The 27511-nt window shown below is 39.1% G+C and overlaps 1 protein-coding gene across 1 annotated transcript; it reads left to right on the top strand.

Moving 5' to 3' along the window:
- Window positions 1–64: 64 nt before the first annotated feature.
- On the top strand, window positions 65–24751 carry mapkap1 (MAPK associated protein 1). The gene is made up of 12 exons (XM_084745888.1): window positions 65–245; window positions 4085–4579; window positions 7379–7468; window positions 8575–8723; window positions 8973–9145; window positions 9227–9403; window positions 11050–11159; window positions 16764–16871; window positions 17036–17176; window positions 20732–20869; window positions 21580–21677; window positions 23724–24751. The coding sequence occupies exons 2-12, from the start codon at window positions 4297–4299 to the stop codon at window positions 23844–23846; spliced, it is 1590 nt and encodes a 529-aa protein (XP_084602014.1). The 5' UTR covers window positions 65–245; window positions 4085–4296; the 3' UTR covers window positions 23847–24751.
- The last annotated feature ends 2760 nt before the right edge of the window (window positions 24752–27511 follow it).

Below are 27511 nucleotides of genomic sequence, written 5' to 3'. Positions count from 1 at the left end.
TGCTACTTGACCAAAAACTAAAAGGCTGTAAATGGTCTTTTATTGTGAAGAAATGAAACCGGAAGTGAAACCTTGCTGCTACCGCTAGGCTGAACACAGCAGATTGCATTGACTTGCAGTGTATTATGGTTTAACTATAGTGCATTATTACTTATGGACACCGTTCTTGACACTGCTGGGAGGATGCATGGATGAAATGGGATAATGAGGACATTTCTCTCCGTTATCGGATGTGACTTGTAAAGGTGGGACACCGTCATCAACTCACTACTGTGTTCTGGGAGGCTATTATAGCAGCTAGCAGCTAGCAGCTGCCTAAAGAAAGCTTAAGTGCTGTTAGGCTAAACAAGTAGATACAAAGCAGTAGATACAAACAGTGCTACTTTCACTGACATTCGTGCTTCAGTATATTTGTAGTATGAACACGAAGTACTTACCTTGTTGCTACTTATAGGTGAGATGAATGCTGCTTTAACGTTAGCTAACTAATAGGGGAGTTTGAGGTTAGCCAGTTAGCTAGGAAACTGTCGTTTCTACAAGGGAACCCTTCATTTGCAGAACTCTCGCGAGATTTATTTGTGTTATTTCTTTATATTGCACGTTGTATAAGCTAATTAAGTTTTATATTTTGATGAGGCTGTGATTAAGCTCTGTCTGTGATGAGTAGTAGAAAAACACTTAGTTGAGGTTAGGGGAAAAAAAATCACGGCTCAGGTAAAAATAACTTCTCGCGAGATTTCACGAGTCTGGGGTTATCTTCTAGACACAAACCTAGGAAACACAATAGCTAGCATTAGTTAACGTCAAAGCCACTGGGAATCATTACTAGTTAACCAGGTTGTTTGGTGGTGGTGATGTTATTTAGGAGTATCGCCAGTCATTAGAAGCAAAGAAGTACCACTTCTGTCGTTAGATAAGCTATCCATAAAAATGTTATAATTTAATGGTTTGTTTCAAGTGACAAAGCAAACTAGATAAACTTGACATCCCACAGCTTAACATTAGCTGCAGTTAGCATCAGTCGAAGAAGCTCATTGCAGGAACTGACCCTTCTACAAATGGAATAAAGCCCCGCAAACAATGACAGCTATTAAATATCTTTGTAACAACGCGTTGCTGGGCATCTGGTGTGTGTTTGCTAACGTTAGATGAAGTCATAACGCTGCTTTGCGTCCCATTAACCTGCTGTTAGCATGCTAACATAGGTGTCTGAGTCAGGCTAATGTACAGTGACACAGTGGGGTGATATTGTTTTGCCCTCTTCAGCTCTCATCTTCTGTTGAAATTAGCAACAGCTCTGTGTTCACAGTGTAAACACGCAGGACAGTCACTCTTATGTTTGGTAAGAAGCCATTTGTTTACTGGTCAATACAAGTGTGCAGTGATGGGTAACACCCGTACAAGAAATCAGTGACAGTATTGGTACCACAAAATCAAATTATTGAGTGGCCCCAGGCTAGTCCAGATAACCTGACCCTGACCACAGATATTATCTAATATAATAGTAATAATAATAATTATCATCATCTATCTAATACATTATCTGAAATCCATGTAACAAGTTGAATGGCAAATGATTTATAGACACCCTCTTAGGTATAAACTTACAATACAGATTTGCGCTGTAATTCATAAAGTGTCTGCACTATATATTTCACTGTAGGCCAGGGGTTCTCAAGCTTATTAGCCTATTCAAAGGTCTGCATCTGATCTTTATTAAAGGTCAGAAGTGTGATAACAAAGTATAATATAACATATAACTTGCAAGCATCATGCATTCAAGGTTAAGATAGTGATGCAAGTAAAAATCCATTAGAATCGAGCGGGAGAAAGTGTAATGTAGTAGCCGATAGCAAATTCTGATGCAAAGTTAATGCATAAACACTCTGCAGAATTGGTACACAAGACTGTCTGCAGCAGTTTATGTCACCATGGCAGTGATGTCAAGGGTATGGAAATATAAGCCACGTTAATACCACATTAGTACGGAGACAGGATTGCTGTTGATCTCGAGCTACTCTGTTCAGTGACACTTACAATTTATTTAAAAATTGAAAACTTCCATTTTATGATGTATTGTATTCTTAGTAGGAGGTATGGACTGGGTCTGGCTTGACTAGCTGTTCCATCCGCATCAGGACCTTTGTGTGTACTTTTTGAGGAGCCAAGCTCAAGGGCAATTGTTCAGGGAACATGTTACCCATGTTTGATAAATTGAAAATCTATGAAGCCATAATGAGGCTCTCCCTCACTTCTGTTTTTTGCAGGCAACTTTGTGTAAGCAACAAATAAACGACAGCTTTTGATATTTAAACATGCTTGTGGGCATTGTTACTCAATATCTTTAAGGTATTGATTGAAGTGTCCCAGTATTGAGTAGTATTGAAACTTCTCCAGTGAAACAATACCTGCATTCAGTCCTTTTATGACATAGATCTTGAAAATAATGACTATATTGTTTTGCTCACAGCCAGTCACCAAAGCATTCTTTATAAAGAAGAAGCTTTGAAGAAGCTACCATTGATACCATTGCTATCACTTTAAGGGTACTGGTAGCCTTATCATCGCTAACAAAGCTTTAGAATTGTAAATGTTAATACGTTAATTTTTAAGCAGATTCAAGTAGGGCTGGGCGGTATGACCCAAAATTCATATCACGGTATAAATTGAATCCCTTCACGGTAACGGTATATATCGCGGTATAAATGTTGCGGTGTAAAACTTATAATGGAAGTGTTTCTGAAGGGGTTTTGTAGTCCCTTAGCAAAACTAAATTGATTTAAACAACAACAACAAAAAAGCAAAGATATAATGTAATTTTTTGAGTATTTATTGTGCAGAAGAACAACAGAAGTAAGGATAGTGCCTCAGAAGTACAACAATTCTTACAAAAATAAAGTGGATATTGTAAACAGTACTTCAAGTAAGAGAGGTTTTCTGTAAGTCAAATGGCAAAAACAGTGAAAAGGTTCTGTAGTCTGTAAAAGTAAGTAAAGAATGTGAGTATTTTTTCCATCACAGCAGGTCAGTGATCAGTGTTTCAGTGACACATTAAAAACATCGGCACCACGACATGATTTTCTATTTTTGGAGCTGCGCACCTTTTTTTAGAAGGTAACTCTTTATTTGCACAACTCTCGCGAGATTTGTGTTCGTTATTTTTTACTAAAATAATCAAACTCACGCGATCTTTCGCAGGTCTAGGGTTCCCTTCTAGACACGACCCTCTCTGTGTCTCTGTCAGACTACAGACAGCAGACTGTCTGTAAACAGCAGGATGATAAACTCTGCAGTGTTTCACACAAAGACTTTATTTGTGTGGACACCCAGGTTTGGTTTGTCACCAACTTTGGCATTTTTATATTTTTTAATCAGTCCGAGAGGACGACGGTATCAGTGATTGATTAGTGATCAGTCTGCCCTCCTCTCCTCCCTCACCTGTTCACTCTGCTGTGAGAAGGTCTGAAAGTTTCTCACAGAGAAACACAGACTCTCCTGTTTTACGCATAGGCCTCCTTATACAGTTGTTTAATGTTATAAGTGCATCTGGTTGGTGTCGATGTCATTAACCATCACGTTAGTTTCTGTTGTAATAAACTCCGTCATTAACAACAGTCTCCTCCACACGCAGCTTCTCTGCAGTTGGTCTGTGCGTTTTCTGATCAGATAAACCAGCGCCAGAAAGACTAGAATAGTTGCGCCAGTTAAAATAGAAACGTCCCGTAAAAAAATTTAATCTATTAATAATTTATTTGTTATAGGTCCGGGTTCGTTCGACGGCGTCTGGGTCTTTGTTAGTGGTCATAGTTACTCCACACATCTTGCAGCACAGTTTTTTTTTTTTTTTTTTTTTTTTTAAACCAGCCCCTCCTTCTCCGCCGTTACCGTGCTTGCGGCCATTTTCACACGGAGGCAGCTGCGATGACGTCATCGACGGTATGACGGTAGAGCAGAAATCTCTACCGTGGCCAAATTTATACCGTTTTCTACCGTCATACCGTGTATACCGCGCAGCCCTAGATTTAAGCTTAATTCACCATCTCCAGCCTGCACCATATAATAAGTGTTATCTCGTTTCAAACAGGTACTGGCACCCTTCCTGCCTTGGGGCAGAGAGAATAAGCAAGAAAGGGAGATGGAAAAGATGACTGCTCTCCACCTGTCATCAGCCACTACTTCAACACTCTCAGAGAGAGACTGAAAGGAAGTGAAAGGGATTGTCTGGCATACAGGCAAGAGAGTGAGACAAAGGGAAAACATCCACAGCTATAAGCCACACTTAATAAAGCTGAGGAAATGGCTTTCTTGGACAATCCAGCCATTATTCTGGCCCACATCAGACAGTCTCATGTGACCAGTGATGATACCGGAATGTGTGAGATGGTACTAATAGACCAGGATGTGGATCTGGAGAAGTGCCAGCTGGCTCTGGTGCCCGGCAGCAGCTGTGGGTCAACGGGGTCGGGCTCCCTGAGCGAGGGGGGCAGCAGCGTGACAGACAATCATGCCTGTGACCTCTCCCAGTCTATGGACATCACCTCCAGCTGGGACTTTGGCATCCGTCGGCGCTCCAACACAGGTACGGTCATATCCTGGCATTGGCTGGTCAGCAGGGCAGACTTTCTTCCTGTCATCATAGTGGGGGCAGTCAGGAAGCCTGTTCTGCTGTTGTTTGGAGGGGGTTTGTATGTCTAATCTGGGCCAGTGGTTCAGTGAGGCTAAAGTCAAATTGTGTGCTATTGAAGGTTGTTGCCGCACAAGTGGAAATCATGGGGTTAGATTGCAGTTGACTATGTATGTTTTTTTAATTGCTATGAGGTGAGTAGCACAAATGACCGCAGCAATGATTAGACCTAACACCTCTTTTGTTTGCCAGATACTTTGTCAATCAAACAGAGTGTTCTGTTTAGCATGTCATTAAGTAGAGAAGTGACACTTTGGAGAACTTAAAGGTCCAGTGTGTAAGATTTAAGAGTAAACAATCAGGCGGGCAGAACGCTTCGCTGCTGATACACATTTCTGAAATGCTGCTGGTGGCCGTGTGCAGGATGGATCAAACCATGGTGCAGACATTCCATGCTTAGTGGAACCAGCCAGTGAGAATTCACACTTTGATTCTGCTCATCAGGTGACTGATTGATGAATCAAGTTGTACATTTATTTCTCAGTAATTAGTCTAATCAATGCAACAGGTCACAATGTTGGGGGAAAAAGAAAACTTTCTGAATTTTGACAAGATGGGAAAAGTAGAGTTGAATGGCTCCGTCAGTCAGTCAGGTGGTGATGTGACAGAAAAACAAACACTCCTCTGTACTGTAGATAAGACATCAGACTGAAGTTGGAATCACCAACTGGACCATGTAAATGTATTAAGAGTGACTAACCACTGCAACCAAAAAACAAGGGTCAATTATTAATTCTACGTAAGGGAAATTCCAAATCTTTTCTCTGAACACATTATTCCTTTTCAAAACTAGTTGCTGAAAACAGATGAAAAGACTGAGAACTATGTAGTACTGAATTGTAGAGTTTGACTGTTAAAATGTTGGTCATGATGTCTGTGTGGAGGATTTCTTTTGGCTGTCTTAAAACATGGCTTGGTGACATGCTGGAGCCATGGTCCCCCAATGCTATATAAGCCCCACAAACCGACACACAAGCCGCACCACCTCCTCCTCCCCTCACCCTCCCTAACGGTCAGTTACAAATGTACCTTGAGCAAATCTCTCAGTCTAAATCAGCCAGCAGTTCACTTCAGTTCCAACAACCTGACACTGAAGAAAAAAATGGCATCCTGTCATCGTCCTCTGGCTCTGGTGGCTCAAACATGTGTGGACATGTCCACTAAAGCTGCTAGACAGTGTGTCCATGTTTCAGGTGGTTTTCAGGTCGTAGTGGTGTTTGACACTAAAACAGCAGAGTTGACATGTTCCCAGTGTTTCAGAGCAGAGAAAACTGTTCATTTTATGCATGATTTTGAAGCCTAATTTTATATATTCAGCTTTTTTTTAAATAATTAAATTTGGCTGGGTGGTTAATAACATGTGTCTCTGTGGTGTGACAAACTCAGAACACACAGTTATTGTTGCTTTGCACAGACTTTAAGTTTTAATATTTGTAAGATTTTCCCAGAGCAGCAGAAACATAATTGAAAAACGAGTTTGCTGTATTCATATCCTGATGCAGTCTGTGTGTGTGTGCTGTTTTTCTTATTTGATCTGCACTCTACCGTACATTTGATCTGCTTTCATTACATGTCTACTTCTCTTTCATTTGGTTTTGGCTGGGACTAGTTTGGTACCTGTTCGTTTTTTTGTCCCTCCTTACATTTCTTTTCAGCTTTGCTGGATTTGATGTCAGTATGACAGCGGCACTCTCAACTGCATGGACAGACAATTCTACACCTGCAGGAAGAGATGCAGGGACTCAAAGTGGCTGTCAACAGAGGCAGCCAGATTACATAGAGTGTTTGACAACCATATGTCCTGGAATCAATCAGTCAGTTTTCTCCTGTACAGAGATGTAGCACATTTTGTGTGAAAGATAGCAAATTCAGTTATTTTGGTTTTGATGAGACTGAGAAGATATCCAGCACCACATTGACACACTTATGAGGCCTTCTTTATACTAGGCAACAAGTATTGATCTCTTCTTTCTTTCAAGGATATCAGAATTAGCTCCTTAAATCTCCGAGTTTGGTGTCCTAATCAATATCAGATCAAATCAGCCAGTGTACTGTATTTAAGCTGGGATGTGGGTGTGTAATATGACTTGTTGTAAAAAATATACTGAGTTTGAATCAAAAGAAAAGAGTGTGAATCTATTTGAAGCTACATTCAGGTGCTTTATTTTGGAAGATGACGGTGGTTTTGGTGATAGAGGGAGTCCAGAGGTAGACAGCATGTCTCCTTTTGGCTCCCTTGACTTTTGGACTAAGTTTGGTGGAGTGCTGGTCGTGGTTCTGGGTTGTGGGTGGAGACTTTCAGACTTGAGACTGAGTACTGACCTGTGGTGGCTGTCTCATCAGGACATCAAGACAGTCGCGAGAAACCTGGGGCTGCTGGTAAGATAAGAGGGAGGAACAAAAACCATTTTAACTAAGTTTTCTTTGATGTTAGCTCTTCTTTGTCTGTATACTGTACATATCTCTGTGTCTTTATAGGCCGGACCATATCTGTCAAATTATCAAATGGCAGAGAGTCAGTGTGTCTTCCTGAAAACAAATGTCCTTTTCTTCTCATATTTATATACATTTGAACTAAGGTGTATAGTGTACTGCTATTTACATGGTGTGGTTTAGTAATGATCAGTTTTTCTATTTCACCACGTATTTTCATTTGTGTGTGACTGAAGTTTAAAAGTTGTTCTTTCTTTTCAGCTCAGAGACTTGAAAGGTTAAGGAAAGAACGGCAGAACCAAATCAAGTGTAAAAATATTCAGTGGAAAGAACGGTCATCCTCCCAATCAGGTAGAGTGTCTTGCCATTTTAAAATACATATTTAACTAATAAAAATATCTTAAAAGATTAACTTATTGTTTTGCAGCAAACCCTTATGTTTAACTTTTAGCTTATTTCTGTTTCTTTTGGGATTTTTAAGTAACTTTAAATTGGAATCATTACTGAAAACCTGTCGGTCTGGACCCAAGAGATGCAACATAAATCTGAGGTGTTGGGACACAATAAATGGGATTGTTAGGCGCAACTACCTAGGATATGAAGTAGGAAAAACATAATTTAGCCACAGCAATTTCTTTTTTTTTGGTTTTTCGACTTTTCTTGTGAATCACTGGATAATTTTCTCATAACATTTCAAGTAAAACAAGGAGGAAAATCACCCTTTGGTTGAATTGATGGCAACTGGTAAACAGCTATATGTATAGATAATAAAATATGCTGCAGGATGATAACAGTTTCTCCATCCAGACATAGAACTCTTCGGTTTATATGGATCAGAGGTCTGCAACCTGCATTTCCAGAGCTACATGTCGCTCTGTTGTCCCCCTCCCATTGGTTCTCTTTTTTTAACATTTAAATTTTTATTTACCATTATTGTATGTCTAAGTGATTCTTACATTTCCCAATTGTAAAAATGTGTAAATAAAAAATGGTTGGGTAGCAGTGCTTCCTGGACTGCTGCTCTTTTGATAGAGACACGTGTTCTCAAAAATCACAGATAACACTTCAGACTTTAAGCTCTTTAAGGCAGTGTTATGTGATTCTTAAGTAAAACTTTGTAGCCTATTCACCACATTTTAAAAAAGGCTTTAATATTTCATCAAGTAAATTGTGCATCATAGCCTACATCTACAGTTTGATACCTTTTCCTCTAAATTTTGCTCATGGTTAGCCTTGAACCTACATAGATTAATAATGGATACCAAATCCAAAAAACATTTCAGGGAAAAATATACAAATAATTGTGGCTCCAGATAGATCTGTTTCTGCCCAAAAATGGCTCTTTTGAGCGTAAAGATTGCAGACCACTGATCTGGTTCATTATAACGTCATAATTACGTTCAGTGTCGTTAAAAATAACCAGTATTTGTTGCATGTTGTTTCTGCTTTGTGTCCAGTGGAGGATCTGGGCTCCCTGTTTGAGAAACGTGACTTTAAGGACAGGCCACGGACAACAGGTACCAAATCCACCCTGTCACTGCGGCTGGAACAGTGTCCCCAGCAGCTCAACAACCCCTTCAATGAATACTCCAAATTTGATGGCAAGGTGAGTTATTCCACATGCTGCTCTTGTTTTATGCTTATTTGTTTTATCATGTCTCTCTGTTAAATTACCTACTGTGTTTTGTCTTGAATCATCAGTAGTGATGGAACTGGCCAGAGCAGCACAGTATTACAGCAGTGTGACTAACTGTTGATTTCTCCTATAATTGAAGTTCCCCATCAGAGTGAATACTGAAGTTTTATGTAACTTGTGCTGTCACTTTGATGTACTCACTGTCTCTTCACCTTTTAGGGCCATATTGGCACAACGGCTACAAAAAAGATAGACGTCTACCTCTCAATGCAGATGGCTCAGGAGAAATTGCATCCAATGACAGTGGTGACCATTGCCAACGCCCGCGTCCACGACCTCATCGGGCTCATCTGTTGGCAGTACACAAGCGAGGGGCGAGAACCCAAACTCAAGTGAGTACAAACACTATTCGACATCACTTTGACTAAATGCCAGTTTCTGTTTAACAAGCTGTTCTTCACATGTCTCCACAGTGAGAATGTGAACGCCTACTGCCTCCACATCGCTGAGGATGATGGCGAGGTGGACACTGACTTCCCTCCACTCGACTCCAATGAGCCGATCCATAAGTTTGGTTTCAGCACTCTGGCCTTGGTGGAGAAATATTCCTCACCTGGACTCGCTTCCAGACAGTCGCTGTTTGTCAGAATGTAAGTCACATATTTATGCTTCTAATCTTCAATGTGGGCGAATATGTGAATGCTGTGTTTATATCATAATGAGGTGGTATTCAAAAGGTCAAAGGTCAACTTCACTGTGACATCACAGTCCTCTGTCTTCTGTAAAAATAGTATTTAGGGGTGCCTGTGAATATTCTCATTCATCCAGGTCATAGTTATCTTAAGGGATTAAGTCGATCGCAACTGGACTGGTAAAATTGTCTTAGAAGACGTTTCACCTCTCATCCGAGCAGGCTTCATCAGTTCATGCTCATCAGACTAGACTAGACTAGACTAGACTAGAGCTGTCCTATCTAGTCTGATGAGCATGAACTGATGAAGCCTGCTCGGATGAGAGGCGAAACGTCTTCTAAGACAATTTTACCAGTCCAGTTGCGATCGACTTAATCCCTTACGAGTATTTAGGGGTGCAACGGATCAGAAAATTCACAGTTGGGATTGTATCACAGTTTTGAGTCACAGATTGGATCATTTGTCAGATCAGCAAAAAAGAAAAAAAGGGGCATTTAGGGCTAAATTATTTTTAAAAATCCACTCTGTCTGTAGTTAACATCAAAGTAATGAAATGTAATAATAACAATAATGATAATAATGACAATAATATTAAAAAATGTTATATGTTGATAATAACAATAGTATACAGTATACTTCAGATACCATACTCTACTGTAGTGCAATAATAATACAGTACTGTATTATGTATACGCTATACATATAATAGATAATTATACACTGTACATTACCATACACTACTACACTGTAGTTTGGCTCAGTGTCCCACCCACAGCAATATCTAATTGGTTAGAAATCACGAGTAACAGCCAATCAACATAGACATACTCTGTCACAGACAGACAGACACAGGGCTGCTGCAGTGATCAGAAATGAGAGCTGTAGAAGTTAAGGTTCAACAACTATCACAATCTTATGACCTGTTTCTATGACGGCAGCATTGTTACACCAGTGAAAATGCCTGAAGTCATGTTCAGGATTTCACTCAAGGCAATGTGACAGATTCAGTTGCTCTTCACAGAGATGCACCACAGAGTGAAACACAGTGCACATCTGTCCTGTCTTTCACTGCAACTCTGCATTGAGATTTCGGGTATTATAACTGATATAAACATAGTAGTGACAGTAAAACTGTATTTCACACTCTTAGTAATATTTTGTCAGAGAGGGTTCCACCAATCAAATCACAATAGTATGTGTGGCAACTCTGAAGGGATGCATTACCTCAAATATAGATGTTAAAGGGCTGGTGACTGTCAACCATTGCCCAACCATAGTACCAGTGTAATATTATAGTGACTGTCAGTCAGGTCAGTCCACAGGCTCTCCAAATAAAAGGAAAGAGAACTAAACAGATGAGATGGAATATTTATAACATACACACACGCCACAATCACACTCCCTTGTGGTGGTATGTGCCCTCACAAAAGGGAGATTCCATTGCTGCCAGTAACTAAACTCTAGGCCCACGTCTATTCAGTCAGAACTGAAGAATCTATTCCAGGTCAAGTGGAGTGTTTTTCATCACATTTGTGTCTGTCTGGATGATTAAAATAAATCTACAGAGGTATTCTTAATCTTTTCTGCTTTTTTCTCCATTTTAGAAATGCTGCGCATGGTTTCTCTCTAATCCCTGTGGACAGTCTGAAGGTAACCATGAAGGAAATTCTTCAGAAAGCACTCAAGAAGAGGAAGGGCTCACAGAAAGGCTCAGGTAATGACACTTCTATCACCGTCTATCCCTTTAATGTAACCATGGAAGCTATAGAGTGCTGCAGAGATGATGTATTTTTTTAGGCCAATGAAAGAGGTTAGCATCACTCTGGTTCCCACAACAAAAAGCCAATGGGATTTTTCCTATTGGATTTTGGATTTTCACAGAAAATAAGCTCCGTAGCAAACAAACGTTTATGATACTTACATGTTTTGTGCAGCCGCCAGAAGTAAAACGCTAACATTAGACTCTTAACAAACTACACCCTGGTCACATTACTTCAGCATCACCACCACTGAGTGAGTAGTGTTCTGTGTGATGACATTTAGTGTCCCCAACAACTTCTGTAGTCTCATTTAACTACCTGTTAGCAACCACCTTTTTAATACATGGAAAAGCTTCAAACTCATGAGTTGGATATTTTTTTTATCTGATTTTGTTTTATGGGTTTACACTATGGAGTACAAATAAAAATGTAATTTTATTTTACCTTGAATTAACACCTGAGTCTGTTAGACATGAAACTGAAGTTGCATTTGCCATCAAAACACTGTCTCTTCCTCTGTGTATCATATCTGAAGGTGAGTCGAGCTGTGCTTTAATATCTAGAGTAGGATCCATGTATGAAAGATAGTGACGAGGTTGTGGCCCACTGTCTGTGGCAAACTACCCAGATGGTAACCTAATCCACCAACCCACACACACACAAATGTGTGTACTTCCTCACACACAAACAGTGAGGAGAGCGCTGTTGTCTCATTTACATTTAGATGAGTATTGATCATTTACTGTATTTACTCACAAGAGTCAGATTCCTCCTCTCTCTCTCTCATACACACATTCTCTTTTCACAAGGACAGTCCAAGGTCCTATAGTGTTGCTGTGTTGGAATAATGACTTCTGTCTTCTGGCATAGGACTCATGTGAATCCATCTTCCGTCTTTTTTCTTCTTTGTACTTTTTTGCAGACTTGATCTCTTGGATCCCCCATTACAGCAACACAAGAAACGGTCTAAATACAGACTTTTCAAAGTCAACTGTTTTTTTTTATACATTTCTAACCTCTTTAAACCAGCAGTTGTCAAACTGTTTCAGATTTCTCCTCCAGCTGCTGACAATGTTGAATAAGTGGTAGGGATGTGCCATATCATGTCAGTGACAATATATTGCTATTATTTTTTTTATGATAAGAAAATTCATGTCATGATAATTACAATATTACAGTGCAGGAATTGGTTCCAAAAAGGGAAGCAGTTTCAGTAGTGTGGAAGTAGGTTATTTATAGAAGATCCGATGCAGAATAAGCTAAATATGTAAGAATATAAATAAGTTAAATATGTAAGAAGGGCAAGAATACTGTAACAACAAAAAGGGGCAATACAACAAACTAATTCCACCAGTTCAAGCCAAAGAGTACGAGGAGAGCTCAACAGCTATTGTCAGTTTTAAACCAAAAAATATTATTCAGCATTTTGCCATATCGTAATAGTAGTTTAGGGCCATATCGTCCACCCCTAGTCAGTGGGCCAAACTACAGTAACTAACTTGCTGTTGTTTTTAGAACACCAGCGCGCTCCGTTCCCTTTAGCCTTCCACAGTCTTTGCCTCAGCTCACCTACTCCCCCTTTGAGAAGCATACATTAAAACCTCTGGTCTGAAGAATGATTTGAAATGTAATAAATGATTAACTTTGTTCTGTTTGAAAAAACTTCAGACTACATTATATACATAGAAAGGTCTATTCAAAGACATTTATTTGTCTTTGGGGTGTAACTTTGATGTCACACAATCAAAGAGGATGAGTGATTTTACATAATAAAATGTTTTCTATTCTGTTACCCTTAGGGGACTCTGGATAATCCAGTACAGAGTCAGTTTGTATTATTTGTAAAGTGTGTGTTTTACTGTGCAACAGTTATGCAGGTTTAAGGAAAATATTCCTTAAAAAGGAAAACAAATGCACAGTAACAAAACACTTTGGGTCATTGGAACTGGTTTGAAAAACATGTTCCTTGTTCACATTAAGTTTATAGTAATGTATTTCTCCTGAAGAGCAGAGTGCTAATCACAGACTGATTTCTCTCTCTCTCTCTCTGTCTCTCTCTCTCTCTCTCTCCCTCTCTCTCTCTCTCTCGTAATGCCTTGCTAATCAGGTGGTGAATTAAGGACATTTGAAACACTTGAAAATGCACAAAAATATCAGAGCATAATTGTGAAATGATAAAGCCAACACCATGAAGAAACCATGCTAATTTAGTGTCAGGCCGTGGCAGAAGCAGGGATGAAAGGAGCAGACACGGCTGACTGGAAGAGGCTGTGAAATATGATGTGCTGAAAGGCTGCAGTGGAATATAAAACGATGTGGCCTGTGCCAGTAGATAAGGGAGTATTGAATGGTGCTTGTGCACATTATCAGGCAAACTGTGGTGACATTTGGATAGGTGGGTGATGGCTGGGCCTCAGATGATTGGCTGTGTTTGAACTGCAAATGAGCTGCCAGAGCTCAGGGGAAGTTAGAGTGAATGCCTGATGTTTGTACAGTATATTTTCTGTTTGAACCTTTACTAAACCTCGAGTAGAGAGAATATGGACTGTGGGATGTGGAAGGGGCTAAAAAAAAGTTATTAATTAAATATATGCCCACTCCCATTAGATTAAAAATTGTTTGCAGGTTGAGAGTTACCTGTTTCATTCAGCATAGTCCTTTCACAAAGACAGCTGTTTGCAACTAGGGCTGTGAGGTTATGGTTTTTACTGCGACCTTACTAATTAGGTTTGATTGGACTTCATTGAAGCATACTGTCATTAGTGTAGCTCCTTCAAGGAATAGGGCAGTACAAAAGTGTGTGTGGTGTGCAGGTGAGGGAGAGCAAGCAGCAGGTGAGTGATGATGCCACTCATAGTGGAGCAGAAACGTAACACTAAGTTGTCAGTGTGGCAGTAAATGTACATTTCAGGTTACAGTTGGTTAATAAATGCTGCGGCTTCTCAAGACAAAAGTCTCATCTGTTGTTCCTCAACTGCTGAAACAGTAACGGGGTTAACCCCAGCGTACGCGAATGCTAATGCTAACACTAGGGTTGCAGACTTACAACCTTGGCTCTTGGGCAAACGTATTCCTTTCGTAAGCTTTGTAATCCAACCTTGCAGTGCTGTGTCTTCTTGGAGATGTGGTAAAATAAATCTATGATAAATCCAACACCCAGTGTATTCTGTAGGTATTTTTCCATGTTGAAAACAGTTGTTGTTGTTGTTGTTAGCTGCCCATAGGCAATCCCAAGATGCCTTGGCTTGAATCTGCTGACCAGACAGAGTTTGTGTTCCTGACTATTTTGTGATGATCCACAGATGTATTATGATGATGGTAGTAACTATTTCACATCTCTGCTTCCCAAGACATGACTCTCATCCCATGTCCTTTTTAACAGCCCTCTTAGCAGCATGTTTGAAGAAAGCACCTCATGGCTTGACTCTGAATAACATTGTTATCAGGGCTATCTTTAAAACCCTACACTCCTGCAGCATAAACCAACCATTGAAAAATCAAGTTTTAAAAATGTTTATAAATCTAATATTCATTCTTATAGCTCTGTTTTGGTCTCCACCAACCTCGGAGAAAATATGTGCTGTTTAGCATTAGCTGCTAAATGCTCCAATATGTTGCATTGTTAGTATGATAATATTGATTATAGCTGCTTTAATAAAGTTTGAAAATTCATTTTTCTACACAGTCCTAGTCACAGGGGTAAGTTGTGATAAATCTTTGCACAGATGTTTGTTATTTAACATTCAGTACACAAATGTAGGACTGGATTTAAATTTTTAGAATCACAATATTGTTCAGACAAATAAGATATGAAATACTGAATGAGATAATGAGGTACTTTCCTCAAATTGTTCAGCTGTACTTTATTTCTCAAATAAGACCAGAGCAGATTCCTTTTTTTAGTCAGATAAAGATCTTTTTTTTGTGCTGTTTACCTTTTAGATCATGTTCTCCTGGTGGCCTCAGAGGCACGTTCTTTTCTTGTTCACTGGATGACATTTTGGAAAACTGCAATATTTATGAAAGGGTAAATGTTATCTCAAGTCTTTGGCCTGATGTGACTCTTTGCTTTTTGTTGATTTCTATCCTCCTGGTCCTTGAAAGAAGAGAAATGTTGAGGTCCAGCCTGCCTGTCTTCGACCTTGCTGGGTTCACTTTCAGGCAGTCATACAAAATTGCAACATTGCAGTTAAATGGAGAGCAAATAGTTATGACTCCCATTCATAGTGTGTCAGTGTCAGACATATTTATTGAATCACAGAAAAGTTCTTCAAGGTTCTTATGGATCTGCTGGACTGCATCATCTTTCCATGAGCTAGTAGCTTCCATGACACTGTCCACAGCAGTCAAACAGAGTAAAATCATTTCTCTGATAAAAAAAAAAGTAAGATATTGATCCCTGCTTTGTCTGACGCCCCCGGCAGTCCTACCATACCTTTATTTTTTTATTTTCATTTAATGTTTGTTTTTCATTATTGAGGGCAGGTAATTGTATCTTGTTGTACCTGACCTGAAGAGGTCAAACAGAAGTGGGTCCACATTACAGGAGCTCAGAGGAGAGGAGGAGACTGGCTTTGAATCTAATAATGGACAGAAGAAGAGAGACACACACTGAATACAAGCTTTTGTTGGTCTGCCAAAAGAGCTTTGGGACAGAGGTGGAGTTTAGCTGCTGTGACCCAGGTGACTTTGGTCTTTGAGTGTGACAGCAGCCAGAGGGCAGTGGTAACCCACAGAACCAGTCCAAACCTTTTCACTTTGCTCTTACCTAATTGAAGGTCAATTTGTACAACACTTGTAAGACAAAAGATGATATTTATGCATTTCAGTCTTCTTCTAATAATGTGCTTATTGGGTCATTGAACACTGTTGTAACTACAGAGTTACTACTCAAACCACAGACTCGATGAGACATTAGGGAGGCAGTGTGATGTAGTCAGGAGGAGGCTATGATGGCCATTTATGACTGTGGCTATTTTTGTAACCAGGATGAACACTTTTGCCTTCAGACATGGTTGGACAACACATCAGACAGACAAATTGGTTTGAAGAATCCTGAACTCCCAACTCCCAAGTATTGGCAGAGTTTAATGTATCAGCTGCAACAGTTGATCAATGAGGATTTGGTTATTAAATTAAGTGGCAATTATTCTGATAGTAGATTTGACTTGTTTGTTTTTTTTTACATCAAAATTATCTGATTCCAGCTTCATAACTGTGAATATTTTCTTGATTCTTCTTCTTCTTTGGGTTGTGGGCAAAACAAGACATTTGAGGATGTCAGCTTGGAAGTGAGACAGGTCAAAAAAAGTCGAGCAGTCAGACAGGTGGATAGGTTGGAAACAAACTAACTGTTAAGTCTAAGCTTTTGAGCAGGGTTTTATCATTAGAGGTATGAACGATGGCCAAAGACTGAACTGAAAGAAAGCTGTGAAACACAAAATTATCCCTTAAAATGGATGAACAAGAATGGGGACTGCCCCTCACCTTCATCTAAAACTCTGAACAAGAAAAGCTAAGGTGTGTTTCTGTTGTCTGACTCTGTCATTCTCCAACAGGGCCCTTGTATCGTCTGGAGAAACAGACAGAGCCGAACGTTGCAGTGGACCTGGACTCAACACTGGAGAGCCAGAGCACCCTGGAGTTTTGTCTGGTCAGAGAAAACAGTAAGTAGTCCCAGTAGTCCAGTTTGGTTTCAGTTGCACCACAACTGCCCTAACTTCTCAGTGAATGACTCCACGGCTTGATTACTGGTGCAGCCCTACTCTATAGATAAGGCTTGAGTTTAGATTGTTTCCTTGATTGGTTTTCCTTCTGGCTTTCCTTCCAGGCTCCAGGGGTGAGGAGAGCTCAGAGGAAGACCCTCCTATTGACATCACCACAGTCCAAGACATGTTGAGCAGTCACCACTATAAGTCCTTCAAGATCAGTATGATCCACAAGCTGCGCTTCACCACAGACGTTCAGCTAGGTACATACAGTTGACTCTAGGCTGTAAAACTATTTTCATTTTTCTCCAGGTCCAAAAGTTAAAAGAATGTTTCAAGGAAACATTTTGCATAATTGATTTAGTGCAGCTTACAATCATAGTATTGGCAGGTTTTTACAGCTCCAAATTCATGGTCATTTGTGAAACACTGGTAACTTGATTCTAGACTGAGAGACAAAAGTAGCATCTCATTTTTAACAGGCAACTGTCAAATGTCAACTAGCATAGCAGATTTTAACAGCTGTAGCTACATAGCTAATTAAGTAGTTTTCTGCTGACTTTTTAATGTTTGCGTCTGACTAGTTTTAAAGGAGCAATACGTAGCAAAAATGAGTTCAGTAGTAATTTAATAAACCATCTATGGTTGAAACGAGTAGTTCACCCCCAGACACATCAGAGACTGACAGGCTGCAGCTCCACAGGAATGTAGGATGCACCTTACCTTGTGAACTGACAACAACAAGCGATGTCGAGTCCTCCACTATACACTGATCAGCTCTTTATAGCTGATAATTGTCTGTCAATGTAAAGTTGAGCCTGTTATACTGAAAACAAAAGCCCACTTCTCTAAAATAACACATGATGAGCTAAGTTGCTGTCTGTCTCACTGCTGCCAAACTCCATTAACATTTTGCTCAATTTAACAGTTAGAAACGTCTACGTCTTCTGCAAGATTATAAATTATTTCTTACGACTCATAAACAGACACTTACTCATTCTGTGAAAATTCAGCATCAAGTTAAACTCTGATGAATGTGAAACACTGCCGCTGTAGCGTCAATGTAGAGTGAAGTGAGTATTTCAACTTAACATGTTTCCTTGATCTCTCATGACACATTATGGTCATTTTATGATTTATTACTGTAAATATATTGCAGATTTCTCTTTTAAAATAAAACCCCTGCAAAATAGTCCTACATATGCATTTAATGGCTGCTTACATGATAACATGCTAACTCAGCCCCATATTAAAGGACTGAGGCCAAATCTATGTTCACAGTCCAAGTTTCCATTATTTCCCAGACTTCCATGTTTGCCTGCGAGTTGGAAACTGATGCTTCCTTTGATTGACACCTGGATTTATCTCATGTCCCTTGATTTGCAATCCTCACATTCAAAGATGCGATTGACAGCTGACAAAGCTTCCACACACCAGCAGCCGTGTGTGTTGGTGTGTGTAGAGGAGAGTGTTTGGTTCTGTAGTCCATACCTCTGCAACATGAGTAAAGATCATGGAGGTACACTCAACACAAAGGTGTAGTCTATAACCAGATTCAAACACATACAGATATTCTATCATGTAAACACACAGCTGTCTCCTCTGGTGGCTTTGATGGAGCTTGAGGTGTCCCCATTCTGTCAAGTTTCCCTTTTTCATGCTGTTTATTACCATTTAAAACAGCCAAACAGGAAACTAAACAGTGACTATCAAATAAAACTTGGCTTTTCAAAGAATTTACAAGTGGATGTCAGCTCCACAAAAGATGAAGCAGCAGCAGGGAGCATGTTCAATATTAAGCCATAAACTGTTTTCCTGTGTTCCTGTTAAACAATATAATTTAAAATCAAAACAGTCAACAAGAGACTACAGACATGCTAAATAATAATGTAATCCATCTACTACAAAGATAATGGGAAACTAATGCAAACAAATAGGTGGGACAAATCTGTCAAGTCAGTCAGTAGTCAATTTTTTTTTTCTTTTTTCTGAAATAAAAAAAGAAAAGCATGATTTAATCAGGCATAAAGTTGGAATAAGGGTTAGCTATACCCTAAGGACCCTGTCTCACTGCTCAAGCATTGATAAACTTTCTACTTTTTGTCAAATTCATTAAATAATATCAGATGTGTCTCAACCACAAAGTCATATTTGTCTGGTTGCCCAACCACATTATCAGATGTATTATCATAACATTTCAACTCTGTAGTTCTTCTAAATCAAAGCTAAATAAGAATTATCCTTTAAAATGTGTATTTTGCTAAACATTAAGAGAACTCTGAGACACTTAAAAAAATAACTTACTGCTCACTACGACACTTTAAAAAATAACTTACTGCTCACTACGACTATATATGTATATATATATATATACATACATATATATATGTATATATACACGTATATATATATATATCTTAGTGATTTCATTTTTCATTAATGTAGAATGTCTTGCATCTTAGCTGACAAAATGTTCTTTTTTTTTATTCTACAGCAGAGTCGTAGTGAGCAGTAAGTTATTTTTTAAAGTGTCTACACTTTACACACATATATATATATATATATATATATATATATATATATATATATATATGTATATATATATATATATATATATATGTATATATATATATATATATATATATGTATATATACATACATATAGATAGATAGATAGATAGATAGATAGATAGATAGATAGATAGATAGATAGATAGATAGATATTTATTTGTATATATTTATATATATTTTCCCAGCATAACTTAAGAGTATAAATTTTAAAAAAAGTATGGTTTTGTCCTAATTCTCATTAATGAATGACATATAAAGCATGTTAAGTTTCAGAAAACATAAAAATCAGGCGATTTCAGAATTTTTATTGCACAAGTCAAGACTCCATGACAGTAAGGACGTTTGAATTAGATGGTTGCAGAGACAATAAAGCCTTGTGTTGTATGGTATCATACAAAAACATCCCACAATGTTAAAATGCTGATGCTTCCCAGACATAATGTTCACCTTCTTACTCTAGTTTAAATGATGGGCAGTTCTGCAGGTCTCTGAAGTAAGTCAGAAGGCTTAAATTCTTTTGCCTTCACACAAAATTAAGCCTCACTGCACATGTAGCTAGTATCATCTTTGTTAATATTTGCACTTTTGTAGAGCACTGAATTGGACGCTAATAGACAACAACATGCTGGGAGGTTGGTGTTTCAGGGAGAATTTAACTCATTAAATTTAGTAAAAAGATTTATTGTAGGCAACTGGAGTTGCTTGGGTTCTTGAGGACGTTCTGCTTTCTCAGTTCAGAACTGAAGAAGCCTCTTGGATGAGAGGCGAAACGTCTTCAAGAACCCAAAAAAGTCCAGTTGCCTAAGATAAACTTTTTAATGAATTCCATGACCTGGATAACTGAGAATCTTCACAGACTTACTCAACTTAACTTAATTTAATTTTAAAATGTAAAAACAAAGTATTTTGTTGAAATTGAAGTTATGTGTCTAATGATGATTTGCAGACAGGTAACATATTTTGAAACATGGAACTTTGTTGTGTGTTCTTTTAACATCTTATCCTTCTATAGAATTCAGTCACAACATGTCATTTTGGTTGTTCATAGCAGAATAACATCTGATTTTAAGCAGTGAAGAAATAAAATAGGCCCTAATCATTTTGAGCATGTACATGTACATAAGTATGTCATTTACCACAGCTGTAAGGTACTGAAAAAGTTTCAAAATGCTCCTTGAAAAGTGCTTGAATTTGACTTTGGAAAACGTGTTGGAGAGCTGGAACTGACATGCAAATATTTCCTCAGGTATTTCAGGAGAGAAAGTGGAGATCGATCCCGTCACCAGTCAGAAGGCCAGTACAAAGTTCTGGATTCGACAGAAACCCATCTCTATCGACTCGGACCACCTCTGTGCCTGTGACCTCGTAGAGGAGAGGAGCCCCAGTGAGTGGACCACAGAAACATCTGTACATGACACTCACAGTAGACACATACAGTACAGGCTCAGCACAGCGTGGAAGTGACAAATAAATCTAAATCACTTCCCATGCTACAATCAAGAACAAGTGAAAACACAAAAAACACACATCTTAGCGAGCAGATTGTGGATTGGCCCCAGTGCTGATCCTCAGAATCAGCTCAGGTCATCTCTGGTCGCTGTGACATTTTCTGTTCGGTGTTTAACATGCACAACAGGCATAACAGGCTCTGTTTTAGGTAACTGGATTATATTTGATCACGATAAAGCTGACAGAGCCAATGAAGCCATGAATACAGTCACATACTGTGAATATTCACTTTGCCTTTTTTGTCATGTCAGGGTATTTTCATAGTAAGTATCATGCCAGTCTTTTTCTTATTATAGCGTCCTCCTCTCACATGATAATGCCAAATCAAATTGACATTTTACTTAATCTCATTAACAAATTTATGTTCCATGAAGAATCAGATGGCTTTTCTTTTTGGGTCATTCAGATCTTTTTTTCAAATCCTGCTCACATGCTGCAGTCGTTTCCTCAGCTTCGAGGAGATCTGACACTTCATTGGTTCACCTCGCAGATCTCACAAAGACATGACTGAAGGTGTGCAGGCAGGGAGAAAAGGAGCTGTCCATTTCTGTCTCATTAAACATGGTCTTCCTCTGTGTCTTACAGGTCATGCAATTTTTAAGCTCACTTATCTCAGCAACCATGACTACAAGCCTCTCTACTTTGAGTCTGATGCTGCTACTGTCAATGAAATAGTGCTAAAGGTGAGTTCTGGTTGGTTGTTGATGGATTCTGCCTCTTATGAGCTGTCCAGGGCCCTTATTTGCTAATTCAAATATCATATAGTGGCATCTGCTGGATATGACAAAGCAGGAGTGGCAGCAGAGGCTGTTGGTACACAGATGGTTTGAGACCAGATGGTTTTCATCTCATGATTATCATGACCAAATGATCACAATGTGCTGATAATGTTAAAAAAAAATACTGATACACACTGAAAACACTTCATCAAGTTTTATATTAAAAAGTACAAATAAAATTAGGCATATTGCAGATATGAAAAAATCAACCATATGAAAGGACTGCAGTGAGGTCTGAAGCATTTTTTGATGTTGGTGTTTAAACTGTCTGTTGAATGCTTGCAGCAAGAATATTAAAGAGATCCAAAATAAAACTGGTACATAAATAAGATAAAAGAGAATAAGGTAACATTAGTAACACAAGATGAAACTATATAATCTGATGTAAAACTATATATACATACAAACCAGTCTTACCAGTTACCAGAATCTACCAGTATTTACAGCTAGAGTGTTTTATTATTATTAAATTATTATTATTATTGTCCACTCACTCTTACTCTCTCTCTCACACACACATACAGAGTCTGTCTTCTGTGTTGAATTTCAGTAGGCCTGTATGCAGTGACCCCATGCACACTTTACATAAAGACAAATGAGTCTTATGAAGCCCCACAATAACTGACAGGAGCTTTGTCAGGGATCAACAATAAGGATTAACCACATGCCTGGAGCAAGTAAAATGCCAAGTGGGGCGAGTACAGTTCACTTACCCATCAAGGCAAGTTGTAAAAAAGCTAAAATATCAAAATATTTTGTTGATCAATTTGTGGTTAAAGAAAATTTTCATGAAAAATGGCAGAAAATGCTGCTTTCTGCCTCTCAAATATGAGTTTGTGGAGTTGTGTTTCTTCATTTATTACCATATTAACTGAATATATCTCCTTGAACTTGGATGGACATTTTGTAGTATTTTTTTACAGGGGAAAGAAAAACTTGACTTTCAGCAAGTAGACTTAGTGAAAAAAGTGTGTCTGTAGTGTTTCTCCTGTTGGAACACTTTATCAAACAGTTTTACGACTACCAGATTTTAAACAAACAAAATGTGTTGGCTGGGTGAATTAACTACATAAGTGTGCAGATACTACAGTCTCCAGCAGACATGACCCAAAACGTTACAACGTGTAGTTTTCACTGAAAGCACCACTTTACATTACTGACAAGCTGTTCGCATGTTAGACAGCCAAACCATGACATTTCCCCTCATGCTGAAGTCCCAACATCAAGTCAACTTACTCTGCATTTGCTATGCATTAGCAGGTGGTGGTCACAAAGATGACTGGCATCAACTTTTTTTTTGTGGACTTGCTGCAGACCATCTTCAATAAAGTTTTCCTCAGGAAGTTTAGAAAAACCAAAACATGACCTTATGACCCAAAAAAATCCTGACCAGCGCTGTCAATGCTTTCCACCATGTTTTAATTTTCCCAAACAAATCCATGTTGTATAATGTACATGTGCGCCTGTGTCCTGGTGACTGTGTCTGACTGCTGCCTGCTAGAATGTCTTTACCTTTAGTTTTTCATAGGATGGTAATGAAACACCATTTCACTGACAATTAAAATTTGAAACAGTAATATAATAATATGAATATAATAATAGTACCAACAGGAATTTCACCGTGGTTTACCATCAAACTGGAAATCATTACATCCCTAGCTGGTACTTTACTTCAGTATTTTCATTTCCTTTATAATTTTATGGCGCTGCAGTTCTCTTCAGTCACTGAAAACAGTTGTATAACATCTTTTGTGTCTCTGAAATACCTGGTTGAGAAAATAAAATAATATCAGCTGTGGCTTTGAAACTTCAGGTTATGGATATAACCCTGGTTGTCTGATTAGCATAAGTGATTCTGTCACTATAGCTGACCCCGTTAGAGATAATACTGATTGTTTCAAGTGAACATTTTATAACATATTCTGTTTATTTTTCCCTGGTTATTTTCAGGTGAACTATATCCTGGAGTCTCGGGCCAGCACCTCTCGGGCTGATTACTTTGCCCAGAAGCAGCGGAAACTGAGCCGCCGGACCAGCTTTAGTTTCCAGAAGGACAAGAAGACTGGCCAGTAGACAAAGTGAAGCTGCTCAGCCACCTGTCTGTCTGTCTGTATCTGCACAGACAGACACATAAACGAGGCTTGACAGTCTCATACACAGACAGCATCAGGCTAAACAGAAGTGGAGGCTGACAGGAAAGTCCAGTCAGAAGAGATAAGAGGAGGAGTGATGAGCAGAAAACGGACCAGGAAGACGTGTCTGCTTCAGCTGATCGAGGTGGAAGCCTCTCCATGAGCGATGAACAGAGTCCACAAGCAAAAATAAACTTGTTATTCTTTTTTCTAAAAGAAGAAGACTTGTGGGACAGAGTTTTAGCTGCAAAGTCACCGTCAGTTCTTGTTCATTCACTGCCTCTGAGTTTAAGTTCTGTCCTTCAGGATGGATTTGTACAGCTTCAACAAGTTGGTTATTTACACCCAACAAACAAATCAGAGCTACATGCTAAATCTTTGCTTCTGTCCTCCATCTTTAAGAGATTTAACACAACAACATGAGAAGAAAAGCTTCACATTTTTAATGTACTGTACATAAACATTTTACATTAAGCAAATTAAATATTGATCATATAGAAATGAAATAGCTCCGTCTGGATTTTTAAATACTGATGAATACCCTTCTGCCTTGAATCCAGATTACAAATTCTTAACATTATCTACACTCAGTGTTCAGTTTAATAGGTACACCTAGTTAATGCTAATGAAGTCTAATACAACAGTCCTGCAATAAATCCTTCCTTCATGAAGGATATAATGATCAGTTTCTGTTGAAACTGTTTTAGACAGGGTGTTGAGTCAACTTTTGATTTATCTTTGTCAGATTGTCTTGTCTTATACTGGCATGTGTGTTCTTTAGGACACTTTAATTGATATGAATGGAATGGACAAAATAATAAAAATACCTCTATTTGGAACTCAATACACAGGCATCCAACCAGTCTGTCACCTTTCAGCAAGCGCCTGTAGAGATGGAGCTAATCTATTCCCTGCTAGTAACAATACAGCATGAGCCCCAGCCATCAGTCTGACCTGACCTGCTGTGTGGTAAGACTAAAATTAAGGTGCCACAGTAGCACTACCAAAGAGGTTGAAGGTCTGCAAGAGAGAGGATGAGTTATTACTGTGCCCACGAGAGAGGTTGAAGGTCCACAAGAGAGAACATGAGTTACTGCATGGGAGAGGATGAGTTGGTGCGTGAGAGACGTTGAAGGTATGCAACAGAAGACAAGGTACTGCACAATAGAGAAGATGTGCAAGAAGGTGTGCAAGATAGTACAAGTTTCCCTGTGAGACAATGAGTTGTTATTGTGCATGTGAGAGAGATCAAAGCTGTGCAAAACAATGGTTGAGTTATTGTACAAGAGAGGTTGAAGGTGCACAAGACAGAACGAGTTTAGAGGGGTTGAAGGTGTGTAAAAGAGAAGATGAGTTACTGTGTTAGAGATGTTGAAGTTGCACAAGTTACTGAATGAGAACAAGTTATGGTGTGCACAAGACAGTATGAAGGTGCAAAAGATAGAGGAGGACTCACTGCATGAGAGGTTTATAGTGCGCAAGAGAAGGAATGAGTTTCCTTGTGAGCAGTTGAAGCTGCACAGGAGAGAACAAGTTTCCTTGCAAGAAAGAAGGAGTTATTGTCTGTGAGAGAGGTGGAAGCTGTGCAAGATAGTGGTTGAGTTACTGAGTGAGAGGTTGAAGCTGCGCAACAGAGTAGATGAGCTACTCTGCAAGAGGTTGGAGGTGTGCAAGAGAGAGAACAAGTTATTATAATGCATGCGAGAGGTTGAAGGTGCCAAGATAAAGTACGATTTACTGCATGAGAGAGGTTGGAGATACGCAAGAGAGAAAAGAAGTTATTGTTGTGTGCTTTAGAGGTTGAAGGAATGCAAGAGAGAATAAGTTGTTTTTGTGCATGCTAGAGATTTTCAAGGTGTGCAACAGATAGAACAAGTTATAATCGGACATGTAAGAGGTTGAAGATGTGCAAGAGAGAGAATGAGATATTATTGATCAAGTGTTTATTGTGTCAGAGGGGCTGAAGAACTGTTTAATTCTTGTGAAGGGTGGAACAGTTGAACCTTAACCAAGGTGCTTTTCTTTAGTCATTATAATTCAGTTTCATATATAATGCAATGATTTGCAGCAGTACTTCCCAGAAATTAAAACCTGCATGCTGGTTGTTGAAGAGGGTGAGTAAACACGCACATATGATGATCTTGACCTCAACCATCATTACACTGAAATGTCAAAAATGTCGATCACCTGCTGCAGAATTGGGTGTGCAAGTTAAGTTTCTTATAAAACGTTCATCATTTCAGTATAAATCAGTCTCGTGCAGCAACTCAGTCTCTCTCATGAAAAATACCTGTCAGTCAGAAAGCACGAGAATTGTTAGTAAGATAGCTAACTACTGGCTCATTTACAGAGCAAAGTGGCAGTTCACTGGATGTAATGGAATAGAATGATACTCACTCATCCATCCATCTCACCTTTTCAACTCTACCCTGTTTTCATGCCTGAATGCAGTTCTCAGCACCACAAACTGCAGCCAGTGCAGTTGAATCAACACCTCTGTAAAACCATTTCAACACCAACAACAGCATGATAATGCTCATGAAGGTAGGATTTAATGCAAGGCAGTTCTAATAGACTGCATAGTTTTAACTAAGTTTACTTACAAACTGGCTACCAAGGATATTAACAGTGTTAATTCATGGTGGTTTGGAAGGGAGTGAGGCACATTTTTAGGCTTTTAAACAAATGATGCAGACAGCGCAGTACACATTCCTGCTGAGAGTTAAGGTTAGTCCATTGATTGACAGTTGGTTGTGGTATCACATGAAGAAACATAGCAATGCTTCTCTTAATTGCAGGGAAACTGCTGCCAGCCAATCAACATGTAGGTAAAAAGTGCAGGTTTGCAGATAAATGTTTTTTTAACGGAGGAAATGCAACATTATGGTACATTCAAACATTCAGACATATAGATACAGGCTGTACTTTATTGTTGCTCCTGAGTCTGAAGTGTGTTTGCATGAAGCAAATCATTTATGTAGCCAGCTCAAATTTGCCAGTTATTTTCTGACATTGCCACCACACTGGCACACAACAAAGTAGTTCACTTGGTGAGCAATGTGTTTTCACACATCAGTTTCAGGTCCCACTTGCATCAAGCAAGTTCTATCACTGAGAATTGAGCTTTCCTTATGTACATCATAGGCTTTGTCCACCGACAAGGAAACAGCCCCGTTCCAGTTCAAGCACCTAATTTGATCTGTATGGAGAGTTTATTCAGGGGCTGGAGTCTGTCCCAGCTGACACTGGGGGAGAGGCAGGGTACACCCTGGACAACAGCCACTCACACCTTCAGGCAATTTAGAGTCACCAAATAACAGAACCTGCATGTTTCTGGACTGCGGGATGAAGCAGTAACATCACGCTCGGATCCTCAAAAGGCTGGGTCCCACTTTGAACCAGAAAATAGCAGGATTTCCTTTGGAACCAAAGTTGACTCGTCACATTCTACAGGTTGTTGTGTATGATGCAGTGCCCAAGTTGATGACATCCTTGATTACAATGGTTCCACTCAAAAATGGTGAAAACAGTTCAGCTCACTAGCCAAGGTTAAGAGGATCCTGAACAGAACTTGAACCAGAGCTTATTTGGGTTGGGTGTCTGCAC

This window comes from Lutjanus erythropterus, chromosome 20, assembly GCF_056507025.1.
Source record: "Lutjanus erythropterus isolate fLutEry1 chromosome 20, fLutEry1.hap2, whole genome shotgun sequence".
NCBI classification, from domain to species: domain Eukaryota; kingdom Metazoa; phylum Chordata; class Actinopteri; order Lutjaniformes; family Lutjanidae; genus Lutjanus; species Lutjanus erythropterus.
Note: the sequence above shows the minus strand (reverse complement) of the source record. Positions and strands in the feature narration are given on the sequence as shown.

Coding starts and splice junctions, on each gene's coding strand:
- mapkap1 (XM_084745888.1), top strand. CDS start 4,297: ATGGCTTTCTTGGACAATCCAGCCATTATTCTGGCCCACATCAGACAG. Junction 9,146..9,226: donor GGGCGAGAACCCAAACTCAA/GTGAGTACAAAC, acceptor ATGTCTCCACAG/TGAGAATGTGAACGCCTACT. Junction 17,177..20,731: donor CACCACAGACGTTCAGCTAG/GTACATACAGTT, acceptor ATATTTCCTCAG/GTATTTCAGGAGAGAAAGTG.